The sequence below is a fragment of the Pyrgilauda ruficollis genome, unplaced genomic scaffold (assembly GCF_017590135.1).
Source record: "Pyrgilauda ruficollis isolate IOZ18807 unplaced genomic scaffold, ASM1759013v1 scaffold4, whole genome shotgun sequence".
Classification (NCBI taxonomy): Eukaryota; Metazoa; Chordata; class Aves; order Passeriformes; family Passeridae; genus Pyrgilauda; species Pyrgilauda ruficollis.
This window is the reverse complement of record NW_024525489.1, coordinates 16,448,192-16,476,191: the sequence shown is the minus strand read 5'-3', so window position 1 is coordinate 16,476,191 and position 28,000 is coordinate 16,448,192. Positions and strand designations below refer to the sequence as shown.

The 28,000-nt window shown below is 38.5% G+C and overlaps 2 protein-coding genes across 5 annotated transcripts; one reads left to right on the top strand and one right to left on the bottom strand.

The window, feature by feature from the left end:
- The first annotated feature begins 10 nt into the window (after positions 1-10).
- EIF2AK2 (eukaryotic translation initiation factor 2 alpha kinase 2) lies at positions 11-19,716 on the top strand. 2 transcript variants are annotated; one of them, XM_041477178.1, is made up of 16 exons: positions 11-281; positions 793-919; positions 4,361-4,475; positions 5,591-5,757; positions 6,653-6,755; positions 8,452-8,534; positions 9,334-9,424; positions 9,863-9,891; positions 10,061-10,198; positions 10,636-10,755; positions 11,849-11,956; positions 13,458-13,650; positions 16,274-16,399; positions 16,960-17,055; positions 19,433-19,495; positions 19,597-19,716. In XM_041477178.1, exons 2-16 carry the CDS (start codon positions 816-818, stop codon positions 19,714-19,716), a joined length of 1,656 nt encoding a protein of 551 aa, XP_041333112.1. In that variant the 5' UTR covers positions 11-281; positions 793-815. The 2 variants fall into 2 exon arrangements, with proteins under 2 accessions (XP_041333112.1, XP_041333111.1); XM_041477177.1 differs by having other exon boundaries at positions 725-919.
- Positions 19,565-27,972, bottom strand: GPATCH11 (G-patch domain containing 11). Of its 3 annotated transcripts, none has more exons than XM_041477180.1 (9): positions 27,579-27,969; positions 27,248-27,474; positions 26,348-26,389; positions 26,148-26,268; positions 25,347-25,437; positions 24,093-24,197; positions 23,243-23,324; positions 22,591-22,676; positions 19,565-19,949 (listed from the first exon to the last, which is right to left on the bottom strand). In XM_041477180.1, exons 1-8 carry the CDS (start codon positions 27,623-27,625, stop codon positions 22,621-22,623), a joined length of 771 nt encoding a protein of 256 aa, XP_041333114.1. In that variant the 5' UTR covers positions 27,626-27,969; the 3' UTR covers positions 19,565-19,949; positions 22,591-22,620. The 3 variants fall into 3 exon arrangements, with proteins under 3 accessions (XP_041333114.1, XP_041333113.1, XP_041333116.1); XM_041477179.1 differs by having other exon boundaries at positions 19,565-19,922; XM_041477182.1 differs by lacking the exons at positions 19,565-19,949; positions 23,243-23,324; positions 24,093-24,197 and having other exon boundaries at positions 22,132-22,676; positions 27,579-27,972.
- Between the last annotated feature and the right edge of the window lie 28 nt (positions 27,973-28,000).

The window sequence follows — 28,000 nt, the reverse complement described above, 5'->3', positions numbered from 1 at the left end:
GGGGGTCAGGTCTTCGCGAAGGCGCTCGCTTGCCTGGGAGCCCCGGTTCCCCGTCAGCGCAGGAGCGGAGGCGCCGCTCCTTGTGCCGGCAGAGCCCGGCTCCCCCCGCCTCGGGCCACATCCGACCCGCTCCCTGCGTAGCTCTCCCGCCCTCGGCTGCCTTTCGCTTTCGTTTTCTTTCTAACGCGGGAAACGAAAGTGGGCGGGGTGTGCGCAGTGTGCCGGGCCGGGCCGGCTGGTGGAGCGCCCGCGGGTCCCGGAGCGTCGGCAGCGGCTCGGAGGTACCGGCGGGGCGGCGGCGGGAGGAAGGGCAGGGGTCCGTGCCGGATGGGTGCCCGCAGCCCGGCTGCGCAGGCCTGGCCCGCCGCGCTCGGTGACGGCAGCCTGGGGTCATCTTGGGTCCGTGTGGCTGCGCCTGGCGTCATCGCCGCTCCAAGGGATATGTTCCGTGCCGTCCGGCTCTCTTTTGCGGGAGCCGATTCTAATTCTGGAGAAACGTTGCTGATTATTTTCTTCCCACAGAAATCAGTGAATGATTCAATCTTTTTCTGTTACGAAATCTGCTAAGAAGTCTCTAATCACTGAATTCTCCGCTCTGCTAGCTAAAACTCTTATTCCAAGCAATGATTTCCAAAACTTTTGGAGACAATCACTTGAATTCGAAATTCGAATTCGTTTCCCATGAACTTTGTTACTGGCACCAATTTTCTATTTTATATCATAGCAGTGACCATCTACGAAGATCAGGTACTATCTAGAGCAACAGACACATCTTTGAATGTTACTTTGCAGCACCTATTGAAGATTGTGTCAAAATGGATCGTGAGTGTATGACGAAGATCAACCATTACTGTCAAATGCATAAACTTTCACTGGTCTATGACCCCGTCAATATGACCGGCCCATCTCATGATCCTGAGTAAGTTTACTTTGTATGTCAATAACTAGCACGGCTCTTCCTGCAATGAACAAACTGTAAAGCTTTAAACTGTAAAGTCAGAAATATTAATTTGCTGAAAGCACACGTGTAGTGGGAAAGCTGGTTGAAACCATGAATTGAATGGTAGGTGCACGGGGAAGACATCATGTGATACAGTTTAAGGAGAAAACTTATTTCAAGGGTGATGGCTCTTTTTCAGAAAGTGCCAGCAATGCACCTGTTACTTACTAGTAACTATTGTATGTTATGTATCTCCTCTCAGAAGGTGGATTGGGTCACAGCAAGAATTTAAATTATGATTTGAATGCTACAAAGCAAAGTGTTTACAAAGCATTGTTGATTTCTAGCCAGAAAGATTGGATGTATTAACTGATTGTGTACTAATATATTTAATATGTAGTATATTTTTTAACATCTCTTACAAGAAAAGGATCTTTTGATTAAGAAGTTTTGCTTTCCCTTTTAGAGACAATGACAGGTGGTGGAATATATTTTATCTTTTAACATTGATACAGTGTATTTTTTCCCTTGCCAAAAGTTGTAGGTACTCAAGATCTGTAATATTTCCTTGTGTGATTTTTTTTTAAAAAAATTTTTTGCTCGTTTGCATGAAGACAAGCCTTATGCTAATAATTAATACATTTCTTTTGATGTGTTGCATGTTGTCAGATAGCACTGTCTATGCAGATTTATTCTTAAATCTGTCTACCATCCCAGAATAAATTAATAGATATTATCTGGATCTCAAATGTTAATAGTTATCTTATTTTTTTACCCATGTGGCTCATGTAATTCAAAAAAGTAACTCTTATTTCAGTAAAGACCACAGCTCTGATCACACAGCAACACCTTCATTCTTCAAAAGTGATGGCATGGAACTGACAGAACATACATTCCAAGTTGTTTATCCCATTTGTTGTGGTTTTTCATTGTTTTTCTGTGGGTTCTGCTACATTCACAAATGAAATTCAGCCCATTGTGTGACAGTGGTATCTCAGAAAATCCTGGATAACTTGGGCTATTCCAAGGATACAGTAACATGTCTGGCCGTAGTGATGTGCGCTGTAAACCTTCTGTCCCCTTATGCTGTCCTTTCCCGGTGTTCTGCCTGCTAACTGGATGCATTGACCACTGCTGGTTGTGAGCTAGCTCCCTAACTGCTGTGCTGTGTCCCATCTCATGAGTCACCTTGCAGTTGTCTGAGGCACGTGCAGAGATACTTCCCATCCTATCATGGTTCTGGTGCTGTGGCTGCTTCCAGTACTGTGTCTGACAGGGCCAGTGCTGGACACAATGTAAGAAGGTTAAAGGAGACCAGGGTGGCTCAGTCCTGAGCTTTCTTGGTCTGGGAACACAGAGAATGGACAATTAGGCCATTCAATCCTGCCTAAACCTGTCAAGTCTGGGAATTACTTATTAACTTGGGGTTCTGGTGAGCTCTTCACTTGTGACCAACTCATGTAATGTTCCTGCAGGTAATCCTGAACTTGGTCATGGAGACGCACTGCAGATTTCCTCAGGATGCTTAAATAAAATGGTGTATTTTTGATGCAGTGTCATAGCTGAATGTGTGTAGTATTCAGCACTTAGGTATGGGTTGACTGACAAACTCCTTCCCAAAGAACAACCTTTCTTACATGTTTTGTTTTTTCTTTGTTGTTTCCTATGTGTAGAGTATATGGCACACTAAGGGGGTGCCTTTTCCTACTGTTTGCCTCCTTAAGATTTCTTGTTAAGCCTTGCTTACACAATGAGAGCAAGCACTTCATTCTGCATCTTAATTGTTTCCCACCCAAATATTTAATTAAAGGGAAGTGGAAAATGAGGTTGGAATAATGAAAAAAGTGAGTTCCTAAAGTCACTACACTATTTGAGACCAATTTTCCCACAGAGGAGCTCACAGTGCTGTACCTTGACTGTGTGAATCCATCCTGTTGGCTGTGTGCTGCAATCTGAAGCAAAGAGATGCTCTGAGGCTCTAATGATCACTTTAACTTGGTGCAAGTGTGTGCTGCTGCCACAGGCAGAAATCCAGTTGCTGTTTTCTCCTCTGTTGCCTTTTGTGCAAAGGCAGTAGCAGAAACATCAGAGGATTTGCAGCTGCAGGACAAGTTGGATCTGTAAGGACTGATTAGTTTGAAATCCAACCATTCGTTATTAGGGCACAGTGGTGGGTTCACCCCAGGAGGCAGTGAAACCCCCAGCTAACTACTCACTTCCCCCCAGTGGGCCAGGGAGAGGATCAGCAAGGTGAAAGGGAGCAAAAAGTTGTGGATTGAGATAAAGACAGTTTAATAGACAAAGCATAGCTGGATGTGTGACCAAAGCAAAATAAGGAAGTTGCTTACTCCTTCCCATCAGCTGGCAGATGTTTCCAAGAAAGCGGGGCTTCATCATGTCCGATGTGTACTTGGGAAGGTAAACACTATAGCCATGGGTATCCCCTCTTCCTTCTTCATCTCCCAGCTTTTATTGCTGAGTGTGATGCCATAGGGCATCCCTCTGGCTACCTGCCGTGGTTGTGTCTCTTCCCAGCTTCTCACATATCCCTCCTCTGCTTGCTGGAAAGCCAGACTGGGAAAAAGAAAAGAACTTTGCTGCAAGCGCTACTCAGCAGTAGGTAAAACATTAACTCTGTGTTAGTTCCAAAGCCACAACACAGCACCATTCTGGCTGCCCTGAAGAAGGGTAACCCCATCCCAGCCAGATCCAGTACTGTTGGTCCTGAGCTGCATCAGATTGCCATTCTGAACTCATGGAGTTGCCATATGGGAAGCAGGACATGCACAGTTGTGGAATGGAGGGACAGAGAGGGAAGGGATCAGCAGTTGAGCAGAGAAAGGCAGGACTGGGGCCTGTGTTTGTTTGTTGGTAATTTTTGTTTGTTTTTTTGTTTTGGTGGGGCTTTTTTTTGACTGCCTTTAAATTCATGTCTCACAAGCACCAGACGTGGTTTTTGCTCTTATTAAGCAGTGTACATCACAGGGTGTTAAAGGTGAGTGTAATGTCATGTCTGGTTTCAGGAAACCAAAATAAGCTAATCTTTCCTCTATGTTGTGTCACTACTGAGATGTGTCTTGGTGTTAGGGCTTTACAATCTTGCTTGTAACAGTGCTGACCTCATCCATTCTTATGCTTTTAAAAAGTAAATTATTTTTATTTTAAAAAGCAGTTAAGCAGTTAAAAGTACTGTTGGAACTAATCAAGTGTATGCATTTGTGACTAGAAAGGAAAATTTTAGAAGTATTTATACTGAAGATTATGATAATCATAGGTTTGATATTAAAAAAACCACATTAATGCTTCAGTACTTCCCATAGTGTATCCTATAGTGCTTTGTAGATAATAAACCCCAAAGTTCTGATAAGGTTATTAAAGTATGTATGTAGCAATGTTTTAGACAAGTTTCCTTCATTGCAGGTTCACAGTTGTTGCCAAAATAAACGGTAAGGAATATGGTAGAGGCACTGGTAAAAGTAAAAAAGAAGCAAAAGCAGCAGCAGCAAAAGAAGCATGGGAAATTATTAAGAAAGAGGTGAGTAAATAGTAGGATTAAGTTTGGGGAGTTACTATCACATGTAATGTAGTAAATGTTAAAGATTAATATCTGAAAGTAGACTTTTGATAAAATGTTGTTTAATTTGAAACAGTTTTTAATTATTCAAGCTGTCTTTTTCTGTTTTATTCATCACTTTTCTACTTTTTATCACAGATTTTTTTTCCTTACTTTTTTTTCCTATAGGGTTGATATCTAATACTGTGTTTCCGCCTCTGCTATTACAGGAGGATAAGGAAATGTATTTGCATTTGTTAAGCTGCCTTGGTTTATCCAAAGTGGGCAGTGGTCCTTTTATATCTTGACAATTGTTCAGTGATTCAATGTCTTGAAAACATTTGTAGGGAATTACTCAGTGTGTCTGTTGCCACTCTGCTAAAGAAATTGCTTGCTTTCACTTGTTATAATTAATCTTTTTTTCGTTTTTATTATGTTCTTTACAGTAGAGCTAGTTATATACTCTAACTTTCCTTGATTAAGTCTAGGTTTGAATTTTGCTCCTTGATTTTCTGCCAAGTGTTTTGCCCTTCTTTATTTGCTGTTCTTTATTTTTCTTTTTGACTTTGAATGCTTCTTAGCACCTTTTGAGTGAAATCTTTCCTTACCTTTTTCTGTATGGCTTTTGTTGTGTCACTGTCATTACTTTAACACAATTGCTGCATGTCTACTGATAGGTTACTGATGTTGACTAATCATGAGACAGCTGAAAATCCTGCTTTCCCCTCTTGTACATGCACAGGAGTGTTTGCAGCCCTTGCTAAATGGGAGCATCAGCAGCATCCTGCTGCCATCCCTTCTTCACAGCTTGTTCCCTATATTTTCCTAAAAAGGGTGGGATGAGGCATGGTGAGAGGTTGTTAAAGGCAAAAGTGTAGTACTTGGAAAGCCAGGTTTACATTTATTCAAAATGTAATAATTATGCTTGGTATGTCTGTCCTTTGCCACAAAGGACTCGGTTAATGGAAACTTGGGATTTCTTAAGAGTGTTTTGAAATGTGGACAAACCTTGCAGCTATATTAGTTCTTGTGCACTGTTTATCTTAATGTATTTTTAAGCTTAAGTTTTCAAGTTACGCGTTTTGTTTGTTTTATAGCATAAGAGTCCCTCAAATGTGGAAGCTGCAGAGTTAATGACAGCTCAAACAACCTCCTCACCTGCACTGAACAAAGATTATGTCAGCCTATTAAATATTTTTTCCCAAAAGACGCGTCACATAGTTCAGTATCCTAACACTCGTACTGGAGATGCCCATGCTCCCACGTAAGATATAATTTACCTTCCTGCTTACTTCTAATACTTTTTGTGTTTACTAATGCTCCCATTAGTTATCCTTGGTCATGTTAGCTGAATCTTTAGGAGGAGTAACACCATCTGCCTGAGAGCATTATCCAAAAGCTTCTTGAGCTCTGTCAGGCTGGTGCTGTGACCATTTCCTTGGGGAATCTTCCAGTGCCCAGGCACCCTCTGGGTGAAGAATCTTTTCCTGATATCTGACCTAAACTTATCCTAACTCAGCTTCATGTTCTCTCTTTGAGTCCTGTCACTGGTTACCAGAGAGCAGAGATCAGCGCCTGCCCCTCCTGTTCCCCTCAGGAGGAAGCTGTAACTGCAGTGAGGTCTGCCCTCAGTCTCCTCCAGGCTGAACAGAACAAGTGACCTCAGCTGCTCCTCATACGGCTGCTCCTCAAGGCCTTTCACCATCCTTGTTGCCCTCCTTTGGACACTCCCCAATAGCTTAATGTCATTTTATATTATGGCACCCAAAACTGCACACAGGACTTGAGGTGAGGCCACCCCAGAGCAGAGTGGGACAATCCCCTCCCTTGCCTGGCTGGTGATGCTGTGCCTGATGCCCCCCAGGACAGGGTTGGCCCTCCTGGCTGCCAGGGCACTGCTGACTCAGGTTCAACTTGCCAGGGACCAGGATGTACAGGTGCCCTTCTGCAGTGCTGCTCTCCAGTGAGTTATCTTTAAGGCACAACAAATTAGTTACCTACCATAATTAATTACATTAAATGTATATGGAAAATGCTGTCCTGAAGATGTATACTTCAGATTTCCATTCTGTAATGTCACTTGATTGTAGTGTTTAAAAATCATAAATTGAGACTTGTTATATGGGATACAAGACTCGATTCCCTGTTGTATTTTACAGGTATTTTGTTAGCTGTACAATTAGTGGTTGTTTGTATGGAAGGGGCACTGGACCTTCCCTAGGTGCTGCAAAACAAGCTGCTGCAAAGGAAGCATATGAGAAGGTAAATAAGGAAAGCTCTCTGACACTATGTGCTATATTTAAACTTTTCACAGAAGTTTAAGTCTTTGAACCAATTTCTTTGTTGTATTTAAAAGCATATTCCATGTATACCACTGAAGAAGGAAACAATCCATATTGTTAGTAGAATTTATGTTGTCCTTCTTTATTCAGTTCTGGATTAAAAAACCCAAACTGTTAACAATCAATATCTCTCTGTGTTTCAGAATAGGTCTGATATGTTGTCATTCAAGGATACACACATTTTAAAAATTTTAAAATTCCAACTTGTATACCAGTTGTCTTCTGTGAGATGTGTTGTTAAGCTGGCAGGCTATGAACATACTTCTTTTACTGTGTTCTGTTGGATCAAAAATCTGTTGTGTAATGTGAGAGGCAAAAGCAGGAGTCAGAATCAACAGGATTTGCCTTCTGTAGTGTTCCAAGGCAGAGTCCTATGAAACAATTGCTGACACCATCCTCTGGAGAGCACAGCTGTTGTCTTCATGTTGGCAGCTGTTATTTCCACATGTGCAAAAAACTATCAGAATTCCAGTAGTGATTCAAACCCACTTCTGAAATGTACAGAACATATGAACTAACTAAATGGAGGGTAGTTTAAGGGAAAGAATGGCAGAATAGGGGTGGGAAGAAGCCTTTTTTACTTTTAAGTACTTTTAAAATTATTTGGATATTACTGTGAATTTCAAATGCTTTTAGAATTGTTTTTAAGTCAACCACGTAATTAATTAATGTCGTATTATAGCTCTAGGAGCCTTTATTAATATCTTCCTTTGTTGCAAACCCATGGATTTTTTTGTTTTCATTGAAGTCTGAAATTTATTACCTCAAACAGAACCTGTATACTATATAGTCTAAATTTCAGTTGAGTTGTTTTGGGTTGGTTTTAATTTTTATTAATTCTCAGTGATGTCTGGGTAACAAACAAAATGTAATCTGGTAAAAAGTAGTAAAGGTCCAGTACTCCTGTATTTAAGAAAAAGGGGGCTTTCATTTAAACATAAACCCTGTGTTTTTGTGTCCATGATACTGTGATGGAGTACCAGGAAGCATGAAAAAAGAAAAGAAATTTTGTTGACTTTTTGTGAGGTGGTTGTCTGTGTCCATTGAGGTTGTTGCTTTTAATGTTACTTTTGTGCTCTTATGACATCGGTAGTGGGAGGAAGGGGAAGAACCTCTACTAAGTATTTGGGATATCGTTTTTTTAATTCAACCCTAATTTAGTTATGAGTTTTGGAGTGTTTTCATGCTGAAGACATTGAATGTCAATTTGTACTGACTCAGGTTTTCAGTTCTGCTGATTACATATATCAAAGGCTACATATGTCTCATTTTCCACACAGCAGTTGCACATGCAGCAGACAACAAAGATGTTTGCTTTCCATAACTCTTACTCTTATCCTGTTTTTGAATAGAATCCAGACTCTATTTTGTAAATGTGTCTGTATAGTACCCTCACTGTGATAGGTTCCTGTGTTTTCCTTTCTCTGGGTGGAAATTGGGCAGATGCCTTTCTTCTGCAGGGCTTTGAATGTTTAGTGCAGTTGCCAACTTGCTCTTAGGATCCTGTAATCTTCCCTCTGCCCTCTCTGGACAGCATCTTTTGCACTAGAGATTTGTTTATGTGATTTTGTTAAACATTCTTGGCTTTTTTTTTTTTTTTTTTTTTTTTTCCCCAGATGGAAACTGAAAGATCTAACGGCAGTTCTACATTTAGCAAAGACAGCAATTCCTCTCAAGTGCCAGCTGAGTCTGACTCAGAGTAAGTTGGGTTCACTGCTAAAGTGATAACAATGTATTTAGTCATCTTATAGGGTAATGTAATCTAGTTCTAAATAAAATATATAATTTTATTGTTTTATTGCAGTATAAAGCTATCTAATTTTAACTTCTGTTCCTTAAACTTCAGAGCAAAGTTTGTTCTATTTGTGCAGTTTTATGTGAGTCTGTATGGGATAGCTTATAGTAAGTTTAGAGCTTTCTGATTTGTTCACATTTTATGAAAGCATTTCAGAAGCATTTTTTCTGTGATGTAAATACTCATTCAATCGCATTATTTCATGCCATTTTAACACTCATTTTCCTATTGTGACACTCTTGTGAACTCTGTATAATTCAAATTCAGTACTCTCCAGTGCTCCGTATTCTGCTTGCTTCTCTCCCTTTTTTTCTTTTTTGTTTTCCCCCTTTTTTCATTCTACATGAATCTTCATTTCCACCAAAGGGAAAAATTTGCTTAGCAAAAGAAACTGAATATGCATTAAGTTTGATATGTGATTTAAGAAACAGCAGTTTACCTGTAGTGCCACTGCCACTTTTACATTCTTCTATCTTCTAGATATCATAGGCTCATTTTATAACAGAAATAAAGAATATTACAAAGTCTTGTTAGTTTAATAGCTTTCAAGCAGGATGTGTTGTAGTTTAAATCAGTCATAATTGTTAATGCTTTTTCAGTTTTGCTTTAAAAACCCTGTTTTTTTTGGTATTTCTTTTCTTGTGAGAATAATTTTATTTATTGTTGTGTTACTTTCACCTAAAAATAGTCCATTATTTTCCAGTAAAAACAGCATTGGCTTTGCTGACTCATCTGCAAAGTTGGTAGAAAAAATGAATGACATGGCAATATGTGAAAAGCCTTCACCTTTTCAGGTATAGTATGAAATACATATATTACGTAACTACATTTTAGACCCTGAATAGGGCATGCTTCTTGTTGGAGTGTAACATCAGTTTGTTGTTTTATCCACTAATCATTGGAAAATACATGCATTTTTCCTAAGAATGTTCAGTAATGCTAACCATTAGTCATTTCCTTCTGTATCAAATTTATGTAGTGTTTAAGAAATGCCAGTACTCCCAAGAAAAGGGTCAAACTAAGCTCATTATTTGTAACGATAATGTTATGCATGTTTTTGCATATGTGAAAAACACTGAGCTAAAATTCATTCTTATGACATTGTTTACATAAGGTATGATCATATTTATAGGCAATTCCTAGATACAGTATCAGACATGTTTTAAACAGACTGCAGTGAAAAAATTCAAGATACCTCAGTTAGGCTTTTTTTTTTTCTGTTTTCCATGTAGAAAAATGCACAAAGTTCGAAGGCCAAAAGGTATGTGTTTATTTCTAGATTGCTATCTCCTGTAAATAATATATACCTTAAATAAATTTATTTTTTCTATCTCTAGTGAAGAAATGCTGCTATTGGCAGGTATATTTCTTTTCTCATCATGTGTTAGAAAAATGGCTCATTATAAATTTTGCTTTTGTCCTCGTTAAAGAAAATTGGCAGCTAATTTTGCTTATTTTGTAAGAAACAAGAAAGAGGGAGCAAATATATCACATTCAAATGAAAGTTGGCCAGATGTGGACACAAATACTGGAGAAGAGAAGGGGAGTCCGCACACTGTCAATAAAACGTAAGAAGGATTTTTTTTTAATTAATATTTATAAGGCAAGAACAGCATGTATGAATCTAGGTTTGTTTCTTTATTTGCAGTAGAAGGAGGGAAAATACTGCTGTGAAAAGAACTTTCAAAGAAAATTGATACTAGACTTTTTTCCTAGAAATTTCAAATCTAGCATAGGAATTGACAAGCAATGGTATTTAAAGCATTTAAAGCAAATGTCATTCATGTGAAGATGTGAGGGTAGTTACCTGACATGCCTGGAAAGGTCAGTTTCCCTTGTTTTCATCTCCAAGGCTGTGATTTAGACCTGTAGATTGGTCAAATGATGGCTGCAGGATGATATTGCAGTAGATGCATTAAATCTGTCAAGATTATTTTTATATCCTTAATTGAAAATTAAGTATAATTGTGGTTTTCTTTTTTTTTTTTTTTTTTTTTTTCCAAAGATTCCTCGAACATTTTGAAAAAATAGAGCCTATTGGTGCAGGTGGTTTTGGGAATGTTTTCAAGGCAACATCCAAGTGTGATAAGAAAACCTATGCAATCAAACGAGTTGAATTCACAGAGTATGTACTGAATGCTTATTTCTGTGTTTTAGGACAACCTTAATCAATATGTTAATACTTTATTTTCTCTCTTCAACAATACGAGGAGCATTTAGGTGATTTTCATTATTAATTATCTGTCCTTTCTAGTAAATTGTTTTCTTTATTTGCAAGTGAACCTGCAAGTGGTCCTGAACCTTTGTTAATTTTTGCATGTAATGGGTTAATTTCTGCTGGAGCTGTAAAACGTTAGGTGTGTTAAGTTCTCTTTTCCCTGAGCACAGCAGTTATCTGGTTGCTAATATTGCAAAATGTGTGTGAGGGAAACCTGATGATTATTAAAACATTGAAAGCAGCCCTGTTACTTTTGAGAGGCTATATGGAAAATTTCCATATCAGTAATACAAAATAACTATAGTTACAAAAAATAGAAAAAAATCCATGTAATAAATTTTGTGGTTTGTAATTGGAAAATGCTTTATATCTGACCCATGTAGTCATTACTCTTATGCTGTGTTACTTGTCTTTTATAAATCTCAACTGAGAAAGATGATCTTAATTTTTTTTAAGATAATTTTCTGTTACCTAGTGGAGTATTTTATCAGCAGTTTTTAGGTTTTTAATTTTTTAGGTTATCTATTGAAAATGTTTTAAATTGTTGGAGATACTCGTCCCTTAATTTGTGTAATGTGTACATTTCCCTTTGGATTCTTGTGTTCTTTGCAAATACATGTTATTTTCATTGGTATTGTTATCCTGACAACTATACTGAAAACTTACTGATTCTTCAAGTAATGACTGCTGCTTTGCTGGTGGGTTTGCAGCTACCTGCTTTTTCAGCTTTTTTTTCAGTGGGGATTTAATTCCTAATAGGGTTAAAACACTTTTTGCACTTTGAATAACTGAGCAGATGAAAGAAAACCTGTCAGATTTGTAACTTCAGTTTTGACCTTTGAACTTATATGAAGGAGAATATTATGCTTTGTTTCTAAATTAATATAAAACTACCTGTATCCTGCCACTTGATAGCCTATCTTTTATTTAACTTTGTATTACACTGTAATAGGGAAATGTCTTTTTTTTTTTTTTTTAATTCTTTCCTCCCTCCTGATAGGAAAGTAGAGCGTGAAGCACAAGGGCTTGCAAGACTTACACATGAGAACATAGTGCGCTATCATTTCAGCTGGAAAGGGGATGACTATATCAAGTACCCAGACTCAAGGTAACTAAAATAATAGTTTGCATTCACAAACTTTTTTCACAGCTGTAGTGAACTTCATGCTATTGATAATTGGTTATCAATTATTTTACAAATATCTTCTTTTCCTTGATTAATAAGGTACATAATATAGTTTTATAATTCACTCCTCTTTCAATATATGGAACTTAATGAATTTATAGGCAAGAGTAAGAATGCAGAACTCGAAATTTGGGGCAAGAAATAACAACAGAAAAATTGTATGACAGTTGGCTACCAAATTCCTGATCAGAAGTTTCTTTTTTGTAATAAGTTAGTATTTTAACTATGATGCCTGAAACAGTTTTGATTGTTTAGAAAAGGAATACAAAATGAAATACTCTTTAATTTAGAGGTAGCCTTTTGACACTGAGACTTGTGATAAAACAGTAGTGAGAGTTTTACTTGTAAATTAGGCTATTAACATTTCCAAGCTTCTGTCCTTAGCTTTTTTTCACTGGCTGTGAATTCATACTCTTCAGATAGGCTGCCATACTTACTTAGAGCCATAAAATATTAATGGATTCAAAATTATGGTTGGCATGATACCTCTCCATTACTATGCTCATTAAGGAAGCAGTAAAACAGGGGGGAAAGGTCTGTCAAAACGGAACCATTAATATGTTGGAGCCCCAATATCATGTGTATATTTTACATTAAACAGTTACTGGGTAAAAGAAAAAAAAGTCCTCAAAGCAGAGGTCCCAGACTGTAATTTGTGCCCTAACCTCAAGTCTACAGAGTCCTGAGCCATTTAATGCTTGTTCTTTCAGTGCTTTGAGCAGCTTTATTCAAGGGCACTCATCACACAGTGTACATAATAAAAAACAGTGCATGCTTCTCTTTCTATTTTCCTTCCCCTCGCCATCTCCAGCCTCAGCCTATCTTATGGGCTTCTCTGGAATGTGGGAGGCTGCCAGATGGGTGAATATATTTCATCTAGATTTCCAGTTCTCAGAAGGGTTTCTGTGACTAGCAGACCAATGTCAAAAATGGTCACTGCACTACCTTCTTGACAGGACAGAGTTGGAAAGAACATGACCATTTTGGGCAAGATAGGAAGGCTGATGCTGTGTCTCTTGAGCAGAATAGAGAACATGTGTCAGGGTCTTGCAGCAGTTCCTACAAGGCCAGATGGAGCCAAGGACAGTGGCATTTCTTCCTGGATAGGGCATGCTTCTAGGTATGAGGGAAATAGAACTTGGGCTTTCAGAAAACTACCAGTGTGAAACTAGAAACTTGCTAGAAAGCAAGCAAAACTTCAGAAATATTCCAGGAATATGTAGCAACTGAGCAGGGGTTCTTTGGGTTGCAGTCCTTTTTATTTAATACAAATTGCTCTAGTATCTTCCTTAAAATTAAGGGATTTGCAGATTTTGTTTTGGGTAACTCAAAAAATAATTGTTAGCAAAAAGGGCTTTTGAAAATTACTTGGGAGGAATTATATCTTGCCAATTTCAATATGGTATGTAATTTTCTTTTGAAGCTGGAATTCAAAACAGAAAATTCTCTGTCTTTTCATCCAAATGGAATTCTGTGAACAAGGGACATTGGAAAACTGGGTTGCAAAAACTAGCAAAGACCAAAAGTATCATGAAATGGCACAAAAGAAATTTTTACAAATAGTGAAAGGAGTGGAATATATTCATTCTAAAGAGTTAATTCATCGAGACCTCAAGGTATGTAGAAAAAAAAAAAAAAGAAAAGGTTAAAGGTAGTATACTTACTGGAATTTCAGAGAATGTTAAATTGTTGTAGTCTTTGCTTACTCTGTTATGTACCCTACTAGTGTGCTTCTTTGGATATTGCTAGTGATTGATTCTCTTTCAGCAGCTGGCTGAACCTCATCCTAAAATCAGGTGAACTTGGAAGATCTCAGAACACAATAGTTCAAAGAATCAGTAGTCATCAACTAACAGGCATTTTCAGTGTGTTACTGGGTCACAAGATGCCTATTGGAAAAAGAAAAGTTGAGTCTAGACAGTGGCTCTTGTCATATTGTAAAGGGATCTATCCTAATACATGCTGTGTTTGATAATAATGTGCTCTAGATACTTTTGTCTTGTGTATGCATATGAATGATTGAATGCTACAGTTTTGGATAGACTTTCAGTCTCTAGATGTGCACAGTCATAAGAAGATTTTATTTCAATATAAAGATTCTAAGGGACAAAGCCTTCATGGCCTCAGGATAGAAGCTATAATGTTGCTTACAGAGATTTAAATCACTCACTTAGTAAAAAAAAAAATCATTAGTGTGGTGGCATTCCTAGGGTTAAGTTAACTTCCCTACCTGACTACTCAGGAGCCACTCTGGCAGTCAAATTCCTACCACCAGAGACCTTCACAGCTGGGACTGAAGTCCCTTCACAGCAGGCAGCTCCAGTGAACCCACAAGTGCCTCACTTGATCCCCGACACACCCCGGCATATTTGATGCTCAACATGGGGCTCAAACCCTTGACCCTGAGATTAGGAGTCTCATGCTCTACAAGCTGAGGTAGGAATGAGGCTGTGGTCGATCAGGAGTGGTATTCTCAAATTTAATGCTCCTACTGAATCCACATGCTGCTTGCTCACTTGCCCTTCCCCTGTGGCAGGCTGGAGAGGAAAACTGGATGCACAAAAGGTAAAGAGCACAGGTTGAGATAAGAACAACTTACTAGAAACAGCAGAAACAGCAATGACATAAGAAAACACAGGAAAAAAATAGTAACATTAAAACCAGAAGTCTAAAACCAGGGCGATTCACATGCAAAAAGTTCACTGTGGAGCCCTACCTGATCATGCCATGCTCCCATGACCTGGAAGCGAATCCTTCCCCCATTCCCAGAAAATGACATGAGGTGGTATAGAATAACCTCCTTGTCCTAGCCATGTATTCCCGACTGATTACTGCACAAATTAACCCTCTCCTGACCAGAACCAAGTTATACTGCTAACTCTTCTACCTGTATTTGAATTGAGGAGCTCTCCTCTCCTCTGCTCTGCTGTCAGCTTAGGTGCTTGGCCATCTGAGATCTCCATAGCCCAGAATCAAAGTTGCAGGATAGGGTCAAGCTGAGATTAAAGTAATTTGTGCCTGGTAGGAATAGAGTCATTAAATAGTGTAGCCAGCTACAGGTACTATATTAAATATGGGTACTCATGGCCAGACTTGAACAGAACAACTACACAGAGCATTCTTTACATGAAGATCTCCTATTGACTATTAAGTATCTCCTGGCCTTATGGACCACTGGAGCTTCTTTGAGTAAAAGACAGCATGAGGCTATTTGGTTTTGTTTTAAAAACATTCAGAAGTGTAGTTTCTTTATCTTCTTTGGGAAACTTCATTGAAGCATATATAGTTCTATTTTTAGTTGTTTGACTTCATGTTCTGGTTTTGGCTAGGATACAGTTAATTTCTTTTCAGTAGGTGGTACAGTGCTCTGTTTTGAGTTAAGTATTATAGCAATGCTGATAACACACTGATGTTTTGGTTGCTACTAGGTAGTGTTTATTTTAAGTCAAATACTAGTTTTTTACATGGAAGAGAGGCTTATCTGGGCTTAGGAAGGAGATCCGGCATCAGTCAGTGGGTGGTGAGCAATTGTACTGTGCGTAATTTGTTTCTCCTTGTTTTGGTTTGGTTTTTTTAATACTTTTATTATCATTGTTTAACATTATTATTAAATTTTTCTCTTGTTTCAATTATCAAACTGTTTTAAACACAGCTTACAAGTTTACTTTTGATTCTCCCTCCCATTCCACTGCGTGGTGCTTAGTTGCCAACTCACCTTAAGCCATGACACTGTCAAATTTAAAAAGGGGAAGTTTAATGGAAATGTAAACATGATACTCTGAGATACCTGTAGTAAGCCTTGACTCTGCATTTGATTGAGTGCACATGATCCTTCAGTGCTTAGGAGAAACTCTGATTTGAGTGGAATTCCATGTAAGACTAAATGCTTTGCCTAAGTGTATCAAGTTCTGGCTAGGACTGAAGAGTGAAAAGTACTTTGGGATATAGACTGTTATATGAACAGTGTATTTGAAGAGCAGTTAAAGCATGACACATTTATGACTGAGCTAGTGGAAAAAAAGTGCAGTTACTGCAGAATGTACTACTTGAAATCTAGTTTGTGTTTTTAAAAATTCATTTAACTTACTCCTCTTTTCACACCATCAGTTTCTTAATGGTACTTTCTGAACAATCATCAAATTTTATGGGAAACACTTCTGTGGCTGATTATGCTTGATGATAAACCTTGGTCATTTGGTGATTATTTTTTTTTCTTTTTATTTATATATATGAAAATAGCCTCAGAATATATTCATATCACATGATAATAAAATAAAAATAGGTGACTTCGGTCTTGTGACTTCTGTGACATTTGAGACTCTGACTGAGAACAGAGGAACAAAATCGTATATGGCACCAGAACAGGTAATTATCCTGCTGCATTAGTGTCTCTGTATTTAGACATGCACTATAAACTCAGCACTGGATGTTTGCAATCCTAATCTCAGTATTAAAGCAAGTTGCCTAAAGTTCCCTGGTATGACTGTATGAAAAGCTAGCTGTACTCTGGAGAAAGCTTTACCACAAGTGTGGTATAGTTTTTTGTTCTCTGTGAACATAGCGTCTGACACTGCTTGCTGTAAGGAATGCTCTTGTAAAACCAGGCTGCCAGACATATATTTAGATTTTAATTTAGGGGCCCTGTTAATTGCATAATTTGAGTTTCTGTCTTTGTTTCATTATTTGTCACAGGGCAACATTGACATGCTTTATCTGTATAGGTCTATATAAGTCTTAATTTCAGGGTGTTCAGTCACTATTTAACAGGTCGGAGGCAGAAAGGGTTAACAACTAAGAAGGATATTGAGTAGGGCCAGTCCTGTAGCCTTGGGGTAGAAATTTCTGTTGACTTGCAATTTTGCTTTAAGAAGTGCTGTTCTCCAGTTGAATTTGATACTTACATTGTTCTATTTGAATCTTTCTAGACTGGGGCCAGATATGGAAAGGAAGTAGATATTTATGCATTGGGATTAATCTGGTTCGAAATTCTTTCGGCATTCACTTGTCATGAAAAAACTAAGGTATGTAATCTTTAAATTGGAAAACTCCCTCTGTTGTTGTTTTGCCTTGCTTCTGGTATCACTTATTCCATTCTAAAAGGAATCTCTTTATCTTGAGTATTATCTCTATTTACATTTTTTTACCTTAATTCATTTCTATAAAGCCTGTAAGGCCTCACACCTCAGTTGAAATGTCATAACTGAAGGAAAGAAATACTGCACTTTATTTCACTTCTGTCCTACTACATATACACTAAAGCCCAAGCATGCTAAAGAATAAAGTCAAGCACAAAAGGATGTCAAGTTTCTTATGTATCTTTTTCTTTGATCAGAAACTTAAAGGGAGTATTTTTCTAATTTTATTTATATATATATTTATATATATATTTTAGGTGAGTTTTGTCTCTGCCATGCTCTTGTCTTCACTGCACAGTGGAGCAAGAAGAGTTTCCACCAAATCAAAACCCTTGCAGTTTTCCAAGATGAAAACAAAAGTGATTTGGAACAGGTTTCTTTAAGTGAAACAGATATTATTTCAAAAAGAAACCTCTCGTTACTTAAGCTTTTTTAGAAAAGCTGTCCTGTATGTGCTTTGAGCTTTTTATGTGCAAACCTACATATTGGTAGGACAGTGATGTAGCTGCTGGGCATCATGTCTGAAGTAATTGTGGTTGGACTCAGATTTTGAACACTGTTAATCAGATAATTTTTCCAGTGAGAAGATCATACCAGTGTGTCTGTTCAGCTTGGCTCTCTCCAGCCACCTTGCAGTACTTCCTCAGTCCTTCTGTTCCTGCTCACAGTTGACTGCAAATGCATGCACAGTTCCATGGTGTTTACAGTTGGAAAAGCATAATTTCCTTAAACTATAAAAATCTTGTGCTCTGCAGGCAGGTGGAGAAGTTATGTGGATGGAAAGTCCTAGGATGGTCTTCAGTTGCTCCATTAGCTTAGAAAGATTTTCATTTAATGCAACATGATAAACTTTAGTGCTGGCAAGCCCTGCTGTAAGAGCATCATGCAAAAGCAAAGTGGATTATTCTGTGCTGAATAACTGGTTCATTTGATGATCACCAGCATGTAGGGTCACAGGCCTAAAGCTACTGCTAGAGTAGGGGAAAAAACTCCAAGTTCATGGGAGCTGTTGTTTTACTGGATAGTGGTTGTAAAGGGCTTGCTATGCCAGGCTTATAGGAATAGCTGATGATTCAGGATACACAGCTAAGTCATGAATGTCATCTTCAGGCAGACATTACACTAGTTAACAGCAAATTAATTAAGCAGACTGCTCTGTTTACCCAGAAAGCCACTTGCAGAATCACAGAATGGGTGAAGTTGGAAGGGGTCACTGGAGATCATCTAGTCCAACCCACCTCCTCAAGCAGGGTTCCCTAGAGCATGTTACTTGGACCTGTATCCTGTGTACCTCCAGTCAGGGGGACTCCACAACCTCTCTGGACAATCTGTTCCAGTGTATGCTGGTGCCCAGGATTATTTCTGCCCAGGTGCAAGACCCTGAATTTTCTTTTGTGGAATTTCAGAAGGTTCCTCCCTGCTCGGCTCTCCAGCCTGTTGTGGTCCTTCCAAAGGCCTGCACAGCACTCTGGGGCATTGGCCACTCATCCCAACTTTGTGTTCAGTGAACTTGCTGAGGAGGCATCTGCCCCTTCATCCAGGTCATTGATGAACAAGTTAAACAATATTGGGTTCAGTACTGAAGCTAGGAGGACACCACTGGTGACAGGCCTCCAACTAGGCCCTGTGCTGTTGAGTGTGACCCTCTGGGACCTGCTGTTCAGCCAGTTCTCAGTCCACCTCACCATCCATTTGTCCAGCCTGCTCTTCCTGAGCTTGCCCGTCAGGATGTTGTGAGAGACAGTGTCATATAAAAAAAAAAAAGGTTAACCAAAAGCCATTTCGTTAGTTGCTTTGAAGTCCGTGTAGCATTTTGTACAATGACATAGAAATAAATGTGTGGTACTGAATATGATAAAAAGGAGGAAGCACACCTGCTTGGCTTGCAAACAGAAATTCAGTTGTCTTGCTTTTTTCTTTTCTTTCAATGTCATTAGACAATATAAATCCATTACTTTTAAATTAAAGAAAGATAATGGCTCCGAAATAGAGGATGATTGAAACAACATGTCATTGTTGTGTGTGAAGCTTTTAAGATTAGAAATGGGTAATAGTTTATGAAAAGTCCATAAAACCAAACCAAAGCACAACTAAATGAAAAAAGCCCCAACTTTCAAACTGTTTACAGTTACCTTTTGAAGCTTTACATTTCCTGTAGATTTGTTTTCCTAACTACTTCAGTAAACTATATGGGCCATAAAGTGGAGATGCAAAACATAACAAATGAAAGCATACCAAAACTATTCTCTTTTAATAATTTCAGGTATGGCCTTCTGTTAGAGAAGGTGTGCTTCCAGCGCACTTCAACTTACAATTTCCAACAGAGGTATGGGATTTTAATGTATTTTTTGAGTACTGTATTAATCAAAAAATAAACAAAACAAAAACCCAAAACCCCAAACTATTGACATTTATTTTTTTTTGCAGGCATCCATAATCAGAAAGATGCTTTCAACAGCCCCTTCAGGAAGAATCACTGCATCTCGTTTACTTGACCTTGTTAAGTCCGCTGATAAAGAGAAGGCACCTAGAAATTTTTCTTACTGAATGTCCTTTCACACTGTGTTTAAATCCAGAGTTTGATGAATTTATTACAATTGATGAAATGACAAGAGATGTCAGAAGTAACAGCAAGACTTGGGGTGTGTCTTTTCCTTGGCCACATCACCATTCATGTCTGCTGGCTGCAACCAGGACGAGGCAAGAAGTCTTCATCTTCATCTGCAAGAATCTTCATCTTCTTCAATCTTCATCTGCAAGGAATCACACTCAGTTTTTACCTGGAAACATAGGTTGTAGCTGAACTGGACTGGTATGTACAATACCAGTCCTTTTCCTCTCGAAGATCATGTTGATTTGCTAAAATGCTAACTGGGTTGTGCCAAATCCCTGCATGTGCTGAATCCATTATCCCTTAAGGTTATCTATTGCTTTCCATGGAAGAACTGCTGTCTTGGTGGTATGTGACTCAAACCTTTCTGATTTGTTCAGTGATATTGTTAATTATTACTGGAATGCTCCTATTAGTACCAAGAGTGGTTTTGGCAGAAAAGATACTAGGAATAGGTGCATATTATTCTTCACTGAATTTCAGTACTTTAAGTTTTCTTATCTCTTCACAGTTGGTGATGACTTACCACCTTCAGTGCTCTGGAATTTCAACCTGTAAAATGAGGATTTCTTTAAATGTTAAACATTCAGCTTCTAGGAAATCTAATTTAGAACAATTCTCAATTTTGAAAACTTTAGGTTTTTATGGTTGTCTTTTTTGGAAAGGAACATTCAAGGTGATATTAATATAGGAAACTTCTCGTCATTACAGGAAAATTGCCTCAGTAGTAACCATTTGAAATCCAAGGCTGAAAGAGCACTTTAAACATTCTCATGCTTCTAGGTTTTAGTCCCTTATTGTAATACTGAGGCATGCCTAACCCTTAGTAACTGTACTTAGTACCGCTGGTGTGCCCACTGCCAGCCTCAAAAAAGGGAACAGCAGGTTCTCTGCTACTCTTCATTTGTATCCTTCAGAGTTCAGCCTTGCCTGAACTTGAAGTACTGAGTGTGGTGTGGGGAGCAGGGTGAAAAGATAGGCACATTGGACCTTCAGGTGCTTGTCTGTGAGCTTTATCTTGTCAAACTGTTCATTGATGTGGGGTCCACATAACTCCATAAAGGCAAATGAGCAGAGATTTCTAAGCAAAAAAATAGGCAAATATGTAAAGTACTGTATGCTTTTTCTGAAACGATAATGAGTTAAAAGTGGGTGACTGCTCTGAAATAAATAAAACAAAAGAAGGTATTTGTATTCTTAGGGAAACTACTGATGTTCTGGTGCAAGTATTTGTTGCTAAATAAGAATGTGATTTTACATACTTTTGTAAGGCCTTACACTGCTTTCTTTTTTTCTCTTTTATCATGAATGAAATATATAGAATCATAGAATGGTTTGGGTTGGAAGGGACCTTAAAGATCGTCCAGTTTCAACGCCCCTGCCCTGGGCAGGGACACTTTCCAGTAGAAGACATCACTCAAGGCCTTGTTTAACCTGGCTTTGAACACTGCCAGCAGCAGGGTATCCAGAGCTTCTCTAGGAAACCTGTTCCAGTGCTTCATCACCTTCACAGTAAAGAATTTCTTCCTAACATCTTATCTCAACCTTTCACTTTGAAGCCATTCCCTCTTATCCTGTCACTACATGCCCTTGGAAAAAGTCCCCTTTCAGCTCTCTTGGCAGCCCCCTTTAGGTACTGAAAGGCTGCTCTAAGGTCTCCACAGAGCCTTCTCTTTTCCAGGCTGAACAATTCCAACTCAAGCAACTTCATTTGCCAGTTCCCGCAGGACCAGTGGATGCAGGTCAGCAGGTCCCATGGACTTGTGCACCTCTAGGTTCTTTACATTTTCTTGACTCTGATCTTCTCCTTGACATCCCTGGCCATATGAATTCCATCAGGGCTTTATGCTCTCCTAACCTTATCTTTGACTGGAATTCACAGAGTGTTTCACTATGCCAAACTAATTAGTATTTCTTTGCAGTGGTCCAGATCTGTGAGAAATTTTCTATCTTTACAGACAAAATAGTACTATTTCTGCTTTCTCTTCTCTTGAATCTATTGGGATAAAATTAACATATAGTTGGACTTGATGATCTTAAAGATGTGTTCCAACCTAAACAATTCTATAAAACTATTCATAATACGAAAATGGACAATCTCTTGGTAGCATTTCCTTTACGGTTTTTGGACAGAGCAAAGTAGTGTCGTTACCTTCGTGCTGTTAAGTAATACTGTACCAGTTTGTAACAGTAGCTTGTTCCAGTAGTTTTTGATATATTTTCCCTGCATAGTATTTGTATACTTCAGCATTAACTTTTTATAAATGGCTAGTTAGAGTAGCAACTGCTGTTACCCAAAAATAAAATATCAATTAAAGTGTACTTTTAAGTAAAAAAACGAAAATCCACCATCATGATCTAATTCTATTTTATTATGGAAAATATGCATCTTTATATACAACAGAATATTGGTTCAAGTACTGTCACTGTCACGTTTCACAAGTTTGTTTTTTTTTTTTTTTTCCCCCACCAAGTTTAAGATAGTAAGAAAAATCAGTCTGGTATTTAGGCATCTCTGTAAAGATGAAAAAACCTGATTTAACACATTTTGTAATAAAGTGATTGGCCAATATTTATGCCTTTACTCATACTTGAATTTCATTACCAGTTGGCTAACACATAAAGTTGTGAAAAACTCAACCTACCTCTCAATTACAAATACCAAATTTTAATTCCTATTAAATTGTGCATCAAACAGAAAATATGAATTTAGCTTGTCAACTTAAACTCTTCTTCTGCATACTTTGGTAAGAATTCTTGAGTATGGTGCAGCTCCAAGGCTTTTAAAAGATACTATGAGTTATACATACTTATCTAGGGCTTCTTCCTTTAGACTGGCTTTAGTCATGATCTGCAGCACTGTCTCCAGGACAGTTTGAAGATAAATCTTCAGAGTCTACAGGATAAGCAGGAAAAAAAGTGAGTAATTGCAGCTCAGGGAAGGAAAAATGGATGCCAGAAATATTTCTAGAATCCTTGTAGAAGAGATTAAATAGAATTCAAGGTTTACAAGTTAGTAAGTCTCAAATTTGTTTTAAAACAGCAAACACAAATTCTACTCTCTTTAGTGTTGTGAAACTGGATGGTGTTCTAATTGTTTCAGAAACATGTGCCAGCTTTTGCAGCTTTTTATGATATTGGTTTTAACATCTGAATTATGTTTTCTCAAAACTAATTAAATTTTAATATGAGTTTAAATAAATTTCAACATGGTTTGCTGTGTTTTGTTGTGTGTGTGTGGGTTTTTCTTGTTTGTTTGCTTTGGCTAAAAACCTAAAAATTGGCTAACAGTCATAATAACATTATGTACCAAGCTTTGTGCAAAAACCAGTGGCCTGGAAGATAAATTTTCTCTGCAGATTCAGAAGCTGAAGTAAGAGAAAAACAAAGGATATATTGTACAGCTGGAGTCTAGCTGCATAAGCAAAGTAAAGCACCTACAAAAGCTTGGTTCACTCTCACCTTCATAGGTTGTTCCACACCAAATGCAATAGAAATGCTCCTCTCTCAAATAGGCCGTCAGGATGTGTAGCTTTTCTGATACCTAGAGATATGTACAGGTATGTGATGACTTGGGCCTCACATGACATAAACCACTTTGATACTGGTTTGTTAAAATGAAGTCTTTAACCTAATGCTATGAAAAAGCTACACAATACTGCAGCTCAGTAAGACATGAAGTTTCCCACATTTGTAGAAGAGTGCACAGGAATTAATGATCTCTGGAAAGTTAATGGCTGTTGTTTGCTTATCCTTCTTTCCAGCTAAGAAACCTGCACTGAAGAGAAAGAGCTAAAAATATTACTTAGCTACCCGACTTCATGTATATGGTATCTTATGTGGATTTTTTCACACCTAATCTCTGCCAATCACACACATAAGGCTAACAACAGCTGTGTAATCTAGTTCTTAATGTATTTCCAATGCCCATCTTGAGATATTCTGTAAAGCATTTTCAGAAATTATTGACTCTAAACTTCAACCAAAATTAACACTCAAAAGCAAATAACTGTGATCTTGTGCATCTTGGCCAAGGCAAAAAATGTTTAAAATTTATTTTCTAGGCTAATTTTTTCAAAGATCTTCCTCAAAACAGATGAGCAATATATCAGTGGTTTAATATTTTATAATTTATCATGTAACTGCTATAGAAGTCACTGCTCTGGGATTGCAAAGAGGCCCTTTACTACAGTGTGGGAAACATGTATACATACATCCTTTATACATGTATGTATTCATACATACTGTTTCAAGGAATATTAAATTTAATTTTGAATTGAGCAATTAATTCAGTTGAAGAGCTTAAACTTACACTTAAGTCTGAGCTTGTGCATTCATCTTCCTTGTCTTCCTCATCCTTTTTGTCTTCCTCTTCAGGTTCTATCCAAAACCAAGTCTCCTTGGGAACACCAATATCCTTAAGTAACAAGGGATTTAAATGGAAGTTATCTGTCTTTGTAAGTTTTCTTGTAAAATGATGGATAAAACTAATTGCTAGGGAGTGAGCTGTTAGCCTTTAAAACTTGCATGTATAGTATAACCAAGAATTACTAAAGCTGTAGCTAAGTATAGCAGTTCCCACAAGACTTTTTTCACTTTTTTTTTTTTTTAAACAATGGAATGCATGCCAATGCTAACACCTAGTTCTATTTCATCTATGTTTGGTATGTGCAAAGCTACACAACAATGTAATAATCTCACACCAAGCCTGTGAGCAGATACCCTTACTATCAGTTGAAGACATGCCCCAAGTTATTTTATCCAAGAGATCACATGGTGCTTCCTAATTCACCTCAGGTAAAGTTGAAGGAAGAAAAGTAAACAAGGATGACCTAAGCTTAATTCAACTGACTTCATTTGAAGCAAACTAAGTAGTATAGAACAATCTCAGCAGAACTTGTGAGGTGTTCTTGACTTCTACTTGGTTAATAGAGGAAGAAAAAAACCTTTAAGTTTTCAAGTGGCAAAAATTTATAGTACTTTACTGCTACTACCCACGTTATTCCTTGCAAGTGGAAGGTACTTAGTTTTGTGGGATTTTTTGCTTTTTTAACTCTACTTTAGTGAATCTGCTGATTCTCTCAATGATGATCCCCATTCTTGGAGGTACTAAAGATCTGCCTGGTCCTGGACAACCTGCTTTAAGTGACTCTGCTTGTGGAGGAAGGCTGAACATGACTTCCAGAGTCCATTCCCAATGTCAGTCACTGTGTGATGATGTTGCTCCCTCACTTGAGGCAAACAGCACCATTATATAGGAAGGCCTGATACTGGCTACTGGAAGATATGCAAACAGCTCAGAAGTAACCAGAAAAATGCAGAAGCAAAACCACAGGTCCTCATGTAAATTACCATGAGGTTGCTGTGCACCTTCAACTATCTTGATGGTACAAACATTGACTTTGAAATATTTTAAGAGGGCTCAGGTGTTGCCAAACATCAAAACTTAAGCAAGTTACCCCAAAATTTTAGAGAACTTCCAAGAACTGAACCACTGCACTACAGCCTGTATCTCTAACCTCTGAAGTCTTCCTTCCAACCCTCCAGAAAATCCCCCAGGTCTCACTTTTTGTGTATCTAATTGCTGGCAGGCCCTCTGGCTTTTTCGCAGGTCCCCTTCCATCTTACGTTCTTCTTGTTTGGTTTTGAATCTTATTCTGTTAAGAACAAGCAGAGGTAACTAAGCAGACAGACACACATTGACAATGCATTACAGTCCACAGCTTTACAGAACCCAAAAATCTAAGATTCTATTCTTACTAATTTTCTGAACAACATTAAAGCTAAGAAGTCATTCTGACATTGTTTCTGTGGGAGCACACTTGTATTTCTTGGGAATGATACCTTTAAGATACTTTTTCTGACCATGTTTACTGTTTCTTCATTAGGTTTTCTTAAGACATAAAAAAGTGGCTCACTAAACATCTGCAAAAGCTACAGCCTTCCCTCAGCTTCTCTTCTCTATTACAAGCAAATCAGGAGAAAACCAAAATAATACCATCTTTAAAAATGTGCTCTGACTTTTAAAACTATTGTACCAACAGTGCTTAGGAGTATCTGTGGATTTGATATTTCAAAATATATGTTTCTCCAATTAAAAAAGCTGTATATGACTTGAGAAAAGTTAGTATATATATTATTTGCATTATTAACAATTAGAAAATTAAATAGTGCAGCACATGCTTTTAGCATTACAGTGTTCATCTACTTTTGCTTTAGAACTGAGAAACAGTTACTCTGTATTGTACCTCTCACCCTTCATTCAAAACATTCAAAAATACTAGCATATTAAAAGAATAACCAAACATCAAGCATAAAAATAACTGCTATTTAGACATTCCTTGGAATATCAGTTGTATGACTTTACCTGAACTGATCTGCAGCTTGTTCATTTGCTTGTTTTTTCATATGGAGTTTTTGTCTATAGTTTTCCAGTTTTTCTTCAGCTTTTCGCTTTTTTAATTCCTCGTGACCAAGCCCACTTCTGCCTATGTAAGTTTAAAAGATGAATGTAAGCAGTTGAGAAGCTCTGATATCCACCTAAATAAATCAGAAAATACCACAAACCTGTTTTTATGTTCAGAGGAATAGGTTCAACAATGCCTTCTCCTGTGAGAGAAAAAAAAAGTCAATTAAAAAACCTGAGTTTTTCTCAAACAGTGACTTGTGCAGTATATTCAAGTAGCCAAGCTGCTTTTGCCATTATTGTGATTTTTTTGCTTGGAAGTTGAAAACTTCCCAATGAATATACATTTAGTGCACTACAAATGACACAGCTGTACTGGAAACTGCCTCTCTTTTTTGGCTCCTCTGCTGGAATCCTATGTAACTTTTTCGTGACAGGACCAAACTGAAATAAAATGTGTTGATGTGGCAGGTGTAAGATACCTGTGATCAAGACTGCTTTGTTACTGCCTTCTGGAGCCTTTTAATTCTGCAATCTTATAGCAATGATGAAGAATAAAAACAATCTGTCTGGGCCAGTTCATTGTGACTGTCTGCCAGAGTCGCTGAACTGGCACAGCAGTTACTGATTTCTTGTTTTACTGATTTTACTTTGCCTATTCAGGCTTCATAAGGGTAGGCCAGTGCGCACTGTTTCTTTTTCAAAATCCAATTATAAGTTTCAAGAGGGTCTGAATGTTTTTTTGAATGCTATTAGCTTTGCAAAACCATCAAAACATCCTTAATGCAATTCCTGTAGGCATGCAGGTACACAATTTCACTTACTCAGCTGCAAGTGCTGCTCTTCCCTTGCATCCCTCAATACCCTGTACTATTTTTACTTCAGTTTTAGGGATTTGCTCTCATATTTTGTTCTGTCACAGCACCCTCACAGTTCTGTAATGCTGTGGCTCTCCAAGAGGCACTTATGGACCAGTCAACAAATGAAGTGACAGCTGCAATCTATAAAATATTAAGGCATAACTGAATGCAGACACCACTTGCAGAGAGTGACAAGCTTACCACTTTTCCCAAGGGCCTGGCCGCTCTTGTAGCCCATCTTCTGGAGCAAAGCAAAGCCTTTGTTCTCATTGCCCAATGCACTTTTCAGTACCAAGTCACGTCTCTCTTTTTCTTCTTCTTTTATGCTTTTTTGTCTGTTCTTCTCATTGGCTTCTTTTTGCTTTTCTTCCTTCTGAATAGCTTCCTTCACCCGCCTCACCATGGGCAAACCCGGCCTGACATCCTGCCTGCGAGTTAGTAATTCCAGCAAACATTAGCGTGGGTTTGATTTTTTTTAACAGGTTTACAATCACTTAAGAGGGGTAGAAAAAAACCAGAACTACCTACTTACTTAATAAATAAATCAGACATATAGTCCTCCTCTTCATCTCCCTCCATGCTTAGCACGCCTCTACGCCGACGCCTCGCCTATGGACACCGTCAGTGCGTGTTACCGAGCTTTTTTCTCTGTGCGTCCCCTGCGAGGTGGGGGACGGAGGGGCCGAGGGACGAAAACACCAGAACCCGCGGGGCCGGGCTGCCCCCTGCCAGCGCCGGGGCACCCGCGCCCGCCCCCAAGCCCACAGCGCGTCTTGCCGGACTCCGCTACCACCGACCACGGGAGGCCGCGACGCCGCTCCACGCCCGGGAGCCCCGGCGAGCTGCAGCCAAGCGCCAGGAGCCGGGAGAGCCGCGGGAGCAGCCCGGGAACCGCGCACCCACCGGGCCCGACCCGGCCCGGCAGCTCCGCGGCGCCTGCGCGGGGCCGTCCCC

Excerpts from the sequence above, each read along its gene's own strand:
- GPATCH11 (XM_041477180.1), bottom strand. The coding sequence starts at position 27,625 with ATGGAGGGAGATGAAGAGGAGGACTATATGTCTGATTTATTTATTAA. Across the intron at positions 26,390-27,247 it reads CCAGGCCCTTGGGAAAAGTG|GAGAAGGCATTGTTGAACCT; the intron begins GTAAGCTTGTCA and ends TTTCTCTCACAG. Across the intron at positions 24,198-25,346 it reads AGCAATTAGATACACAAAAA|GATATTGGTGTTCCCAAGGA; the intron begins GTGAGACCTGGG and ends TTGTTACTTAAG.
- EIF2AK2 (XM_041477178.1), top strand. The coding sequence starts at position 816 with ATGGATCGTGAGTGTATGACGAAGATCAACCATTACTGTCAAATGCAT. Across the intron at positions 8,535-9,333 it reads CCAGCTGAGTCTGACTCAGA|TAAAAACAGCATTGGCTTTG; the intron begins GTAAGTTGGGTT and ends ATTATTTTCCAG. Across the intron at positions 19,496-19,596 it reads ACTTACAATTTCCAACAGAG|GCATCCATAATCAGAAAGAT; the intron begins GTATGGGATTTT and ends TTTTTTTTGCAG.